Consider the following 15131-nt stretch of genomic DNA (forward strand, 5'->3'; position numbering starts at 1 on the left):
TGTATATGCTATTGTATTATGCTACTCAGAGGTAGGTACGTGCATACTCAAACTAAGACAGGTTTCACTGTGAAATATGAATCATGGGCAAATATTAGCTAGGAGCATTATATAAACACATACACAAAACATTCCATTTGAACAATTCATGCATGCCACTGTCTTATAACACTACTACACAAAAGTTTAAAACATTGCAGTAAAACTAGCAGTACTGACTAAATTTAGAATAGTCCGGATAAGGTCGGACACTTGAAAACATCAAAATTTAGAAGAGAAATAGAATTCTACAACTGACTACAAGCTACTATTATGGCTATCTGTGGATAGAGTTTTCACTCTAAATGGGAACATGTTTCTTTTTGTTGTTTCTAAAGATTATCACTCAGACTGACTATAAAAACAAGTACTAATTTTATTATTCGATTGTTTATAGCATTCAGTATCGGAATAAGTTTAACATGTGCAAATATCCAAAAGGTAGTCTCGTGATCAAAAATCCCACAATGGCTACATTGGTCCTGTGGAATAGGAAGATGCCTTCTTTAATTGCTTCAGGTGATTTTCACATAGAGTTGGTCATGCACAGACATTAATTGATGCATCATAGATTATGATGCATTGAATGCCTGCGCATGACTAGTTTGCCATAATCATGCCCACATATAACAAACGGCTTACTAAAAGTGGAAACCATGCGTACATTCTTACACAAAGTACCTGCAATTAGGCTGATCTATCTGTGCGGTTAGCCATGACGACCCAACCACCGAGAGCTTACCTGTTATGTACATGTTGAGCAATCAAGGGAATTGCATCTTGAGAGTACCCAGATCTAGAGTTACCTGCTCTTTATCCACATGCAGTCACCAAGTTTGAACTCAAGACATAATAATTATAGAGACTGTGTACATAATGTTGAAACTCATAAACTCTTTAAACTGTGTTGAAGACATGTTAAGGGTTGCAATTGATTGTATCCAACCAATCAAATAAGTCCTTTGATAATGTATACCTATAATATTATGTGTATACCATGTGCCTACTTGTGCATTAATTAGATATGTTCTGTAATATAATACATTGTACAGTGCTCCCTCAATTATTTAACCCCCTTGGGACCAATTAAAGTTATGTTCAGATAATCATAAAGTTCAGATAATCAAAGCCCATTCATTTTTATACACATAGCTAGTTCTGTTCAAATACTCTAATATAGAACATACAACTTAGACAAAATACTTTAATAGAGCAGTCATTCCTACTGTTCGGATAACCAAGTGTTCGGATAATAGAGTTTGGATAATTGAGGGAGCGCTGTATTATGTTTTGTATCATTGTGTGTCACTTTCTTGTAGACTGTTAAAGAGCAGCATGGAGAATTCATCCTACTAAACAATGCAAAGATATATTTTTGACTTTGTAAAAGTTCATTTGTCTGAACTATATATAACCCCAGTCAGTGTGATGGTTGGAAAATTTCACACACTGGGAAAGTCCATGCTCATGTCCATTAGAGACTACGCTTTGAGATGATACAAAACATGGCAATTACGTGCCTGTAACATTGACAAAGCATGGGCATTTAAATGGCTAGTAACAGAATTAGAGGAAGTTTGTTTGTACTAACCAACACTACATTTCTTGTTTACAAGCAGCAGTCAAGATGCAACAATGAGTTGTAGTCCAATTAGTCATACTTCGAAACATTCTGTAATTACCGACAATTATATAGGCATGTATAAGGCCACACCACTTGCATCCTCTCTATAGTTACATTATTTTATGGGTAATATGTAACTGTAACTAAATAGTTCAGTTGCAAGTAGTATGTAACGAGTTACTTTTAAAAAGTAATTGCCCCAACACTGGATATAGATAACCTTGTTTAATTGCTTTTTATTTCTATGATCCTCTAATTTTCCTTCCTTACCTTTATTGATTTTGATTTGATTTGATTATGACTTTCAGCACTGTAAGCATTTGTTGGAGTGGGGGCATTATACATGGTTTTATGGTTACTATTAGGCATCTAATGATGTCTTGGGAGAATGACTGTGGAGATTTTGGTGTTTTTTTTGTCTAAATGGAATCTCTGTGATCAATTCTGTGAACACGTCTAGGAGGCTAGAGGCATCCATGTCGCTACTAGTAGGAGAGATAAAAACAGATATCAGCTTAGACTTGTGAGTTTGTATCATAGCAAGAGTAGATAATCACAGAGTATTATTATTTACTCTTGGTAGCTACAAGCCAACAGAAATTCACAATGCAATGAACTTCACTCCAACTTCAATGTCCATCAAACTATCATGTAATACCAACTGTAATCACTTTGAAAGAGTGATCAGATGTTATCAGAACAATTAAGTTACTCTCACAATTTCCCACAACTCTCACGGTACGATGACGTACAAAATGTTGTGCATTGTGATTTAATTCACTCAGTGCACATACAAATACAGTGGTAAAGTACAAATTAAACCTTCTGTCGTAATGTTCCAATCCTACAAAGGCGAGTACAGCAGATAATGGAAGAACGCATTGTGTGAACACAGTATACCAGTGATTCTCCTGAGCCATATCGTGTGATCTTTTGTGGCTTGAGAAGTAAGCAAGTGTCAAAATGACGTACCCAAGAATGAGGAAGTGATGTCATGAATGTGATTATTAGCACGTGATGGGACATCAAACGATGTGAAAGTAACAAGATCTCTTGTTACTAGTACATGAAACCTTGCAACAACCATCATTACCTATATGTGTTAATTGCAGGGAGATAATCATGTGTGGTGTATGCATACGTCTGTGTGTGGTATCAGTGTTACAATGTGATGGAATCAGAGGATAAGTCAGGTCTGATGAGAGATTAGATGGAATGGTACTTGGTGAACTAACACTAGTGAGATAGTCAGGGAGATCAGTATACAGCTTATAACTGGTCAGGGAGATCAGCATACAGATTATAGCTAAAAAGGAGGTAAAGCCCTCTGAAGATTGTGAACAAATACCTGCAAAGCTGAGTCATGGTGCCAAGGTATTTCCCATGATCAATAGCCACAGAACAACCATTGGCTGGGTTGACTAACACAGAACACAAACTGGATTAACAAATGAACATTGAGGACTTAAGTAAGTGTGATTTAGATTCCTTTAAAGGTTATTTATCTCATTGTTATACCATACATGATTATTATACCCTTGATGGGTTTTGCTAATCAGCATAATAAATAAAAACTGCAGTACTGTACCCACATAGGTACTCATATCCTAGATTTACCTTTCTGAACTTCTTTATAGAAGTTTGTCACTCTTCCTATGAAGCTCTGCATCTGGTACTTTACTATTCCCTTACAACACATAGCAAACCATCTCACATTTTTAGAAAGAAACTGGAAGAATTGTGTAAATGGTTTCATCCTGATCAAGTAAGATGCTACTATCATTGCTGATGAGTAGTGAGTACCATGCAAGCATTTGTGACATCCTTCACCTGATGAGATAACCAACATGTCACTGAAAGGCCACATGCAGTGTTGTTTCTTATCAGTGGGACAAGGGTCCTCAAGGGGTTGGTAACATTCCAGAAAGCTAGCCAATCTTCCTTGAGGCTTCCAGAAATTAGTCAAGTGTATTTTGCATTGATTTGCATATACCCTTATACAACAGTCACATTTTGTAAGTTTGTTGCACCAACAAGATATTCATAATGTCAAGTATATAATGTAAATGTGTACCAAAATTGAAATACTAATAATTATCTAAACTATCTTCATAATTAGGGTATATAATTATACTAGTCTACTCATACATCACCATAATGGACCAACACATATATATAGGCCATGTTAATCACTGCTTGAAACGTCCTTGTTTACTAGAGTGGTATATCCCCAGTATATGGAACAGTTAATTGTTTGGTATTTTAGTAGTTCTCAGTAAATCTGCATTCACTGATGTTTTACTGAGAGTTTAAAACTTGGTAAAACAATTATGTTCCATATACTAAAAGTGACTGACACTTTACTATGGGTACAACTACAGTAAAGCAGCTTAACAAATCAGTAAACTAAGAACCTTCAAGCAGTGAATATACCTATAACATAGCATCTCAGGATAGGTATAGCAATAATAGCATCTTGTTTTAGGTATAGGCCATCTCAAGATCACCTATACCAATAACGTAGCAATAGAGCACTCAGGTTAATGTAATCTAAAAGACATCCATGCATATCAGAATATTTACTATATTAAAATAGTACAAGCACAACCTAGGAAGCTAGCCAGGATGTGTATCATTTTATGATTTACTGAATAATTATATATAGAACCTTTCAAGTTCCGGTCTTGATTCTATTTTAAATTGCAGCCATTATTAGAGGATCACTTCAATAGTTTTTGTTTGCATTTCATTCACAAAGAAACTATGTACTCACTACACACTTTTGCCATGGCTTTTAGGTATACCTACAGTATGGCTTGCTATATTTGGATCCTGAATTGTAGCAATATAATTTTATCACCAAAAGGATCACATCACGATCAATGGTTGTGTTTGCTTACTTTAAAACACATTTTGACTTGGGCATGCATGTACAGCCATGTATGTATGTGTATTTACCTGTTCTATATTCCTGTTCTAAAGACCTGTTCAATGAATAAATAATATTGATGTTTATTGACAGTAAAAATATCAGTAATTTGGCAGTAACAATCAAAAAATAGTCAATTTAGTCCAATCTTCCAAGTTCCTTATCTTCAGCCTGACTAGTAGTAGCCATACTGAGTCCAATCCTTCTCTAATCTCTATATCCGCAACAATAAAAGCCTTTTATAATTACTCAATTATTCAAACTTCACTCTTCCCACTACTGACTATTAGACTGACTGAATTCTTTACAAGAAGGTCCTTTTATCTATCACATAACATCACTTTTGTAGATTCCTGCAGGTCATTTCATAAGGTTTCAGCTATGTACACATGTTGATGACTCAGTTTCTGTGTACAACTTTTAATCCTGTATGAAGGTGACTGTATCTGGCTAGTGAAACCAGCTCAACTGCATAAATCAGATTCAAATGAGTAAGTTACTGAAATATTGGCTTGCCAACACAATGTATACATGGCAAAGGATGTGATAAAAGTGATGATCTTTCAGTATGATATACAGGCTTTATGGTGTGAATACACCACACCCAAGAAGGCAAGATCTGTTGGTAGCTATAGCAACCAACAGCCATAACACAATTATAATTGAAAACATAATAAGTGTTAAAATTGGTAGTTGGAGCCTTAGAGGTTTTCTTTGGTGACGTCTAGAACATGGGCACAGTTATTGTTCTCATCAAAGTTTCTCAGGAAATGATCCCACAGTCGCCACAGATTATAGCAATTTATACAATAATTTCAACTAACAAACTGACATGTTTAAGTCTAGCAGAATCAGCATGGCATTCCACAGGGATGTTAAACGTTAAAATAAGAATGATGATATAAGATGTTGAAGTAACAGGGTGGATCCAGGATTTTGCTAAGCAGGTAGGAGTCACCCCCCAGTGTGCAAAGCACACTCCACGAAATACAAAGCATGAGCTTTCTAGGAGGGTCTGGGGGCATGCCCCCCCCTCCCAAGGAAATTTTCGTTCTGAGATTGAATTTGGTGGCAATTTTGACTGAAATTGTTGATAGTTCCACACTAGAAGCATGAATGATTTTTTTCTGCATTCTTCAACATTTCAGTTACATGTTTCTGACTTCCTGTATTCACAGGCTGTAAGCCTTCTCACAGGTCCCTAGTGGGATAGCATTTAATAAAATAAAAATGCTAGTAGTATAGCTATATAGTGAGTTAAAGACCAGACTTAGTATAGTGTAAAGGGCCAGAGCAACCTAGGCCGGGCCTAGGTTGCTCTCTAAGAAAATTTTTGAAAAATTAAGTCAGATTGAATTCGGTGGCAATTATGACTCAATTCAATACTGGAAGTATAATGCTAATAGTAACTATATACTGAGTTAGAAAGAATTAGCTAGTATAAGCTTCCTCAAGAAAATTTTGAAAATTCATCTTGAATTTGGTAGTAATTTCAACTAACATTTGTGTAAATGTTTATGAAAATTCAATGCTGGAAAAGCATTAATGCTACTGAGCTGGTAGTAAAGTTTTTAAGGAAAGTTTGAAAACCTGACTTTGAAAATGACTTTGGTGCTAATTTTGGCTGAAATTAAGTGCAAAATTTTTATTGAATGTTCTAGTGCTACCAAGCTACAAAAACAGAAATAGAATAAAGTCCACTGCACAAGCATCACAAAATATTTAAACATATAAGTAATCCTGGCATGTGGTGTGCAGCTGTGTACTTCTAAGAATTTCTAGGGCATGAACATATAGAGTCAGTAACTCAATTTAAAAGAGGTGTTTAGTTGTTTAAAATGACAAACAATGTTTTATAATTGTTACTCTTGACTGTTCTATTAGAGTAAATGACTGTTCTATTAGAGTATATCAATTTCGGGTGTTCTAACCATAGTATCTGTGTTCTAACCCATCTAGTTCTCCTTGTGCTATGCCTATATGGGTAACAATTTGCTAGAAACAGATTTATTATGTTTTACATAGTCATAAAAGATCAAACCCAGCACATTATTGTCCTATATCCCTTATACTTGTGTTTGTAGCAAGATACTAGAACATATTATTCATACAAATATTACGAAACACCTATTAAACCATCATAATATTATGTGACTGGTTTGCGAAAAGGTACCTTTTTCACACACAAACGTGACGAACTTTGAAGCTTCATAACTTTGTGATCATGCCGTGTAATTGCCTTAAACGTTCCATGAGTGTAGCTAAAGTATCTGGCTGCATTTTGATACTAAGAGCAAGTTAAGCAGGAGCTGGAGTCAAATGTTACACCATTTTGTTTGCTGGTATCTAAAATGTGTGGAAAAGGTACCTTTTTACACATCCAGTCGCAATTATGCTATCACTCAGATGTTCAATTTAGGTTTTGTGAAAATCACTTGGCAGAACTGCAACTGATGAATGCTACTCATGATTTTGCACTGAATTTGAATAACAAAAACCAAGCTGATGTTATTTTGCTTGACTTTAGCAAAGCTTCCGACAAGGTGCCCCATTATCTCCTTCTATTGAAACTAGAACATTGTGGAATACGAGGAAGAGTACTACGTTGGATCACTGATTTCCTGTCTGACTGCTCTCAACGTGTTGTTTGTGGAGGTTACTCCTCTGAGCCTGTAAGTGCTGTTAGTGGTGTGCCACAAAGTAGTGTGATAGAGCCCCTACTCTTTTAATATAATAACACAACACTTGTCATCTTCACGTCACCTCTTTGCAGATGATTGTGTTGTTTACAGATGAATAGATTCACCCGATGACATTAAATTGCTACTACAAGACTTAATGCAACTTGAAATCTGGGAATAAAAATGGCAAATGAAATATAACATTAGTAAATGTACAGCATTAACTATTACTCTAAAACAACACCAATTGATATCTGAGTACTTTTTGCATGGTCACAAACTTGCTGCAGTCACTGAAGCTAAATATTATTTTGGGAGTTGCACTTGATTCTAAGCTTTCTTTTAAACATCACATTGATGCCACTTGTCAAAAGGCTAACCGTACACTCGCCTTTATTTGTTGAAATCTGAAATCCTGCCATAAACAAGTGAAACTGGATGCTTACAACATATTTATCAAACCAATCTTTAATTATGCTGCCACAGTTTGGACACCACACTTACAATGTCATATTAATAAACTTGAAGCTGTTCAAAACTGGGCAGCACGCTTTATTTATTGTCTCAGATTATAGAAGAACAAGTAGCATATCAGCTATTAAACATTCCCTAAATATGAAATCAGCACAATGCCTACTTGAAGAATTATGATTACTAATACTTTTTAAAATCTTACATGGACCTGCTAAACTAGAAATACCAGATTATATTACACCTACAATCAGTACTACACGTGGAAACAGTATCAAATTTGTCCAGCCGTCAGCTCAAGTTGATCCTCTCTTCCACGATCAATTCACTTGTGGAACAAGTTACAAATTGACAGTACTATTAATAAACTTCAATGACTTCAGATCTCTAATTATGATGTAGATATTGTACTATACTTATATTTTTTGAGTTTTACAACTAAATGTATATATGTATCAAGAATTCATTATTAGAAGAGGAAGAGTATCAAACGTTCAATATACCCTGTACAAACACACTGCTACAATTTCACCTTTTGATAAAATCAATGCCTCTCCTAATATGGAAAGACATTGAGTGGTGCTTAATACAACTCTACTGGTATGAGAGAACTGTTGATAGGTGTTGAATATGGTGAAGCCTCTATTCTACATAACAGAATAAGGTGTTGATACTGTACTACTGGCAGTGTGTTTGATAAATTCATCTCAGTTAGATACCCTCTCTTACTACTATCAAGAGCCCCTCCACTATTATTAACTCTTGCTACTATATTATGAACTCTTGTATATATCTGAATTATGTCTAAGGTGCCTAGCTATGTCAAATGAGCAATTTAAGGTGCCTAGCTATGTCAAATGAGCAATTTAAAAATCACTATTAAAAAATCTCTGAAGGGGAGCACTGGCCCCCAACCCTGGATCTGCTCTGAGTAACAAGAGTTTGTTGCTGGGAATAATCTTGTATCAGTTTGATTTTAAGTTTAGATATACTAATCATCTCCATCCAATTGCCTATGAGTATACATGACATGCCACCCCCCCTTCCTGCTGAAGTCAGTTTTGAAAAATATTGGGGAAAAACGGCTTGCAGTATAGATTGGCATTGTTATTTTTAGCGTTTCATAAATATGATATTTTAGATGGTTTGAGTGTAAAAATCCTACACAACTTCCCAGGTCTAGAATCACCACTGATTGTGGAGTCACTGGTTAGCTAATAAACCTATCATACAATATTGCAGTCATATATGGCTATGCTACTAACTGAAATATCTAATCCCTCTACTGGCTTTAGAAATAACGGGGCTGAATCCAGACTTCGAGGCTGACCTAGCTATATAGCTAGCTACATAACCAGCATCAAATAACACTTTCCTAATTAAAGCACATTAAGTAAGGAAGCTGAGTATTTCCTGTTGAATGGAGTCTTGGAACAACGAGGGATGAAGTTTCACTGGATAGTGGAGTTTTTTGCTGTGGTGTGGAGCTTTCAGTGTAAGTGACAATGTACTGTATGCAACGCATACAGCTTGCTGCGTAGGCAGCGTAGCTAGCTACTTGCCTTGTCATGACCGCGACCGTATATACCTGAGGTTGCATGGTGACCTTTACAGCTATTGTGATAATTGTCTTTGTTTGATATGTTCTTCAGTATGGGCTAGTTATAGCTAACTAGCCTACCGCGTTTGTGATCTAGCTAGCTTCATGCGCGAGTCTGAGTTCGCCAGCGGGTCTCAGGCGCCGGGCTATATAAGCAGTTATTGGTAAAGGTATCTACAAGCGCTCAGAAAAGAATAGAAAGGTATCTGCTATCCAGGGGATTTGTATTAGCTTTTATGACTGGTAGAAGAAAAGATCAGCAGTTATTGATCATGAATAAAAATAGCATTGGTCATGACATGATGTCAACATAGTGGTGGTAGACTTTAATCAGATAGCTATTCAATAGTCGAGTACCGGAGCCGCAGGCTTAGTGGGTAGAAGTTGTACTAGAACTAACATGCGTGGGGGCACGTCTCTGAGTAATGATTGTGGCTGAGTAATTTCATTACTATCTGTTCTCAATAAGGCAAAATATGCCAATTAATTTTTTGGCTTCTTGTATGGTTACAGTGCTATGCCTCATAGAAAACAAAGATCACAGTTTTGTCTCTGTTTAACTCTGTGAATGCTATCCCACTATTGTGAATACTATAGGTAGCTATATATGTAAATAGCTATGATGTGTTGTAAAACTTGTAAAGCCAGTTTTCATTCAAAAAATGAAACCTTTGAAGTAGACTCATAGATTTGGTCCCCAAAATATGTAGCTAGCTATCTAATGCAAAAGATGTCTAATCTTAAACAGCCAAGCTGTAAAAAAAGAGTGCGGCCCTCAAAAAGGGTATGGTGAAAAAAGATGTGAAATCCAAGGTGGCAGCCAAGAAATGGCTGTGATGGTAGGTTAATGGTAAAAATTTTAATAACAACAATTCAGGTGAATTTGATGCCGCTTGGTCTTGGCACAAAATTCACCTGAATTGTCATTATTAATATTTTTACCATTAACCTATCATCACAGCCATTTCTTGGCCGCCACCTTGGATTTCACATCTTTTTTCACCATAGCCTTTTTGAGGGCCACACTCTTTTTACAGCTTGGCTGTTTTGGATAAGATTTCACTTTTCTTTTTGTATTTGTATACCCCAAAGCTGGCCTTGGGGCTTTTTAACCTATCTTTTTTCTTTACCACAGGAAGAAGGAAAAGATGGAGTAGAGTTTAAAAACTTAAGGGTGCTCGCTGATATTTGAAGCCGTTTAAGTGCCAGCCCAGAAACCACATGCGGCTATTGCATCATAATTGGCATTACTACGCATACTTGTAGTATCCGTGTTAAGCGGACATGTTTTGCGCCAGAGAGCACGAGGAAGAATAGCATGTTTTTTCGCTTTAGAATCGTCACTGAAGTGTTAGCAAATGATTGTTTTATGGATCAACAGTTATGAATTAATCTAAAAGTAAGTGTTATTTAAGGCAACAAGTGTGAACGCACTTTTCGCTTGTAGGCAACATGCGTTCGTGCCTTGTTTTCTCGAGTGATAGGGTATGCTGGTAGTTAGTATTGTAATTGTAAGCTGCTTATGTAGGGGACAATGTTACCAGCTGGAATCACAAGGCGTTACAAGCTGCTGATGATGGCGTGCCTAGCGTAACTTATCCAAGAGCGACTTGGAGACTCCAGGCGGAGCAAGAAGCTGTTCCTGTGTGTGAAGAAGAGAAAAATGGTTTTTTGTGTTTAGAACAGCCGTTTATGACATGTTATTTTGAAAAGTTGGTGATTGCGGTCAATAGGAATTTGTGTGGTTATTGTATCAATAATGTTGTAGTATCCGTGTTAAGCGGACATGTTTTGCGCCAGAGAGCACGAGGAAGAATAGCATGTTTTTTCGCTTTAGAATCGTCACTGAAGTGTTAGCAAATGATTGTCTGATGGATCAACAGTTATGAATTAATCTAAAAGTAAGTGTTATTTAAGGCAACAAGTGTGAACGCACTTTTCGCTTGTAGGCAACATGCGTTCGTGCCTTGTTTTCTCGAGTGATAGGGTATGCTGGTAGTTAGTATTGTAATTGTAAGCTGCTTATGTAGGGGACAATGTTACCAGCTGGAATCACAAGGCGTTACAAGCTGCTGATGATGGCGTGCCTAGCGTAACTTATCCAAGAGCGACTTGGAGACTCCAGGCGGAGCAAGAAGCTGTTCCTGTGTGTGAAGAAGAGAAAAATGGTTTTTTGTGTTTAGAACAGCCGTTTATGACATGTTATTTTGAAAAGTTGGTGATTGCGGTCAATAGGAATTTGTGTGGTTATTGTATCAATAATGTTGTAGTATCCGTGTTAAGCGGACATGTTTTGCGCCAGAGAGCACGAGGAAGAATAGCATGTTTTTTCGCTTTAGAATCGTCACTGAAGTGTTAGCAAATGATTGTCTGATGGATCAACAGTTATGAATTAATCTAAAAGTAAGTGTTATTTAAGGCAACAAGTGTGAACGCACTTTTCGCTTGTAGGCAACATGCGTTCGTGCCTTGTTTTCTCGAGTGATAGGGTATGCTGGTAGTTAGTATTGTAATTGTAAGCTGCTTATGTAGGGGACAATGTTACCAGCTGGAATCACAAGGCGTTACAAGCTGCTGATGATGGCGTGCCTAGCGTAACTTATCCAAGAGCGACTTGGAGACTCCAGGCGGAGCAAGAAGCTGTTCCTGTGTGTGAAGAAGAGAAAAATGGTTTTTTGTGTTTAGAACAGCCGTTTATGACATGTTATTTTGAAAAGTTGGTGATTGCGGTCAATAGGAATTTGTGTGGTTATTGTATCAATAATGTTGGGCGCACGCAATCTTTGCACATGTTTACTAAAAATAAAACTAGTTTTTGAGTGATAGCCGTGAAGGCTTCAAATTTTGTAGGGAGATGCGCTGATAAATTCTCCAGAGGTCTATGTTTAGATTTTATCCGTAGCGTTATGGCTTCATGAGTTACGGCACCGAGAACATGAGGTTTTGAATGGTGTAGCACACTTTTAGTACTAACTTAAGTTCTATGTACGCTGTGTACTAATACTAAACATAGAGTTGTGAGTTATAAGCTGAAGTTTGTTCAACGTGGTTTCCAGTGCGCTACTGTGAAAAATGGAGGACTAGTTTCGATTTAAGCGCTTCATAAAGAACTACGCATAGTTATAAAATGGTATAGGCTAGAAGAATTCTGTTTGGTTTGTGTTGAAGAGAAAGAGAAGCACTTCCAACGTAAGTAGCATATGGATTCATTTTATACATTATGTGAGTATTAGCAACAATACAAAAATTGCATGTTGTATGGCTTCAAATAGCCGCGAGCACCCTTAAACTAATTCTGATTTCATCACTAAATGTACAGATTATATATATATATATATATATATATAATACATATATTTATTACATGTCAATTATTCCCTACAGATAACTTGTTTGCAGCTGATCTCTCTACTGGGTGACTTGAAATGTAGTTGAAGTCTCTACAGGGTGACATTTGCTTGTAGATAAAGTCTCTACAGGATTCTCTCTGCAGTATGACTTTTTTCTAGCTCAACTCTCTGCAGGGTTGTCTGTTTGTAGTTGAACACTCCACAGGGTGATTTGTTTCTATCTGATCTCTTTACAGGGTTACTTGTTAGTAGCTAAACTATCTGCAAGGTGATTTGTTCATATCTGAACTCTCTACAAGGTGATCCTTTTAGCTGATCTCTCTACAGGATTACTTGTTTGTACCTGAACTCTCTGCAGGTTGATTTGTTTGTTGCTGAACTCTCCATAGGGTGATTTGTTTGTAGCTGATCTCTCTGCAGTAGGTGATTAGTTTGTAACCGAAATCTCTACAGGTAGATTTGTTTGTAGCTGAACTGTCTACAAGGTGATTTGTTTGTAGCTGATCTCTCTACAGGATAATTTGTTTATAACTGAGCTCTCTACAAGGTGTTGTTTTGTAGCTGATCTCTCTGCAGGTTGATTTGTTTGTAGCTGAACTCTCTAAAGGGTGATTTGCTTGTAGCTGAACTCCTTACATTGTGTCTAGTTTCTAGCTGAGCTCTCTACTGGGTGATTTTTTGTAGCTGAAATCTCTACATGGTGATTTGTTTGTAGCTGATCTCTCTACAGGTTGATTTGTTTGTAGCTGATCTCTCTACAAGGTAGAGAAACCATCATTGTTGATGAACAAACAAAAAAATGACAATGTACAAAAACAACTATAGCTAATTAAGTGAGTGAGTGAGTTCTTGGACACACACTACCACAGAGAAGGAAATAGAATGCCCACAAGTGGGTGTGGCAAGGGAAAAATAACTAGTTACAGCAACACACACACACACACGCAAAAATGTAATACAATAAATAATAGAGTTGACAACATTCAAGCATCTTCAGACCATTCAGGGCAATCTCTTGCCATGAAAATTCTTCTTGATGAAGAAATAGAAATGGTAGCAGCTAAGTAAAAAATCCTTCTGCAGGTGGATTTAGAAATCTTGATCTCATTTTGAAAGTTAACACAGTTCATGAATGATGACAAAGATGCTGGCAAGTAGTGGCCTAAAACACTTATTTCAATGGTATCATAAAAACAAGGAATTTCTTGATAGTCAAATTCTGACTGTAACTCTTGGTATTCTCTCTTCCCTTGTTTTCGATCCTGGCAGATTTGAGGTGTTCAACTGAATCTAAGGGACATGTCAGTTCTAACAAGGCCACCAAGTTGCTACTTTCATTGTAAAAACAATATCTGGGCGATATGAGGTAATCAGGAGAGAAGGAGGGATTGTTGCCTGTGGAGAGTCACTTGCACGCATACCAGGAAGGTCAGCATAAACTGAGATTGTGCCTACTTCAGAAATGACCTTAGTGAGTTCAACAGTCAAACAGTGCAGAACTTGGTTATGGCGATATGTGAAGCGGCCCTGTTTCAAGGAACTAGGAGAGCCACCCAAAACATGAGCAGTGGTAGGCTGAGTGCAGCCACATAATGAGCACTTCACCCTACATTGTATGTGCCAACGCTTTAAATTGACTGATGTGGGTAGGGTGTCTGAGGTGGCATGGAGAATAAACGAGAGTTGGCCTGGGTTGCATCCAAGTAGCAATTGATTCCAGGTCCTGCAGCAAGATTCTAGTGTCACAGAATCTTTCAGTTTAGATAAAGGTGATGAGCCATTGGAAGGGAAGCTAATTGTGAACAGGCTTTAGACAAGATGGAGTAGTCAGCATCCTGTGTTTACAAATAAGTATTCCCCAACTGTAATTGCAAACCCAGTTCTTGAAGTTGATGATCACCGGATGCACTAATACAGGATAGGAGGCTCAATTTCGCCTGTCTAGACACTTGGGTAATGCTAGGGTGATTTGTTTGTAGCTGATCTCTCCAGGGCGATTTGTTTCTAGCTGATCTCTCTACAGGGTGATTTTTTGTAGCTGACCTCTCTTCTGGGTGATTTGTTTCTAGCTGATTGCTCTACAGGTTGATTTGTTTGTAGCTGAACTCTCTACAGGGTGATTTGCTTGTAGCTGAACTCCTTACATTGTGTCTAGTTTCTAGCTGATCTCTACAGGGTGATTTGTTTGTAGCTGATCTTTCTACAAGTTGATTTGTGTGTAGCTGATTTCTCTACAGGGTAATTTGTTCGTAGCTGAACTCTCTACAAGGTGATTTGTTTGTAGCTGATCTTTCTACAAGTTGATTTGTTTGTAGCTGATCTCTCTACAGGGTAATTTGTTTGTAGCTGAACTCTCTACAAGTTGATTTGTTTGTAGCTGATCTCTCTGCACGTTGATTTGTTTTAGCTGAACTCTCTACAGGGTGATTTGCTTGTA

The 15131-nt window shown here is 37.2% G+C and overlaps 1 protein-coding gene across 1 annotated transcript in view; it reads left to right on the forward strand.

Moving 5' to 3' along the window:
* The first annotated feature begins 9133 nt into the window (after positions 1-9133).
* Positions 9134-15131, forward strand: part of LOC136254977 (hemicentin-1-like) — an 83655-nt gene continuing 77657 nt past the window's right edge. Inside the window, exon 1 of the mRNA XM_066047697.1 lies at positions 9134-9239. Coding sequence (XP_065903769.1) covers positions 9188-9239 — 52 coding nt within the window. The 5' untranslated portion in view covers positions 9134-9187. The remainder of the gene's footprint in view (positions 9240-15131) is intronic.

Source organism: Dysidea avara, chromosome 5 (assembly GCF_963678975.1).
Source record: "Dysidea avara chromosome 5, odDysAvar1.4, whole genome shotgun sequence".
In the NCBI taxonomy this organism is placed as follows: domain Eukaryota; kingdom Metazoa; phylum Porifera; class Demospongiae; order Dictyoceratida; family Dysideidae; genus Dysidea; species Dysidea avara.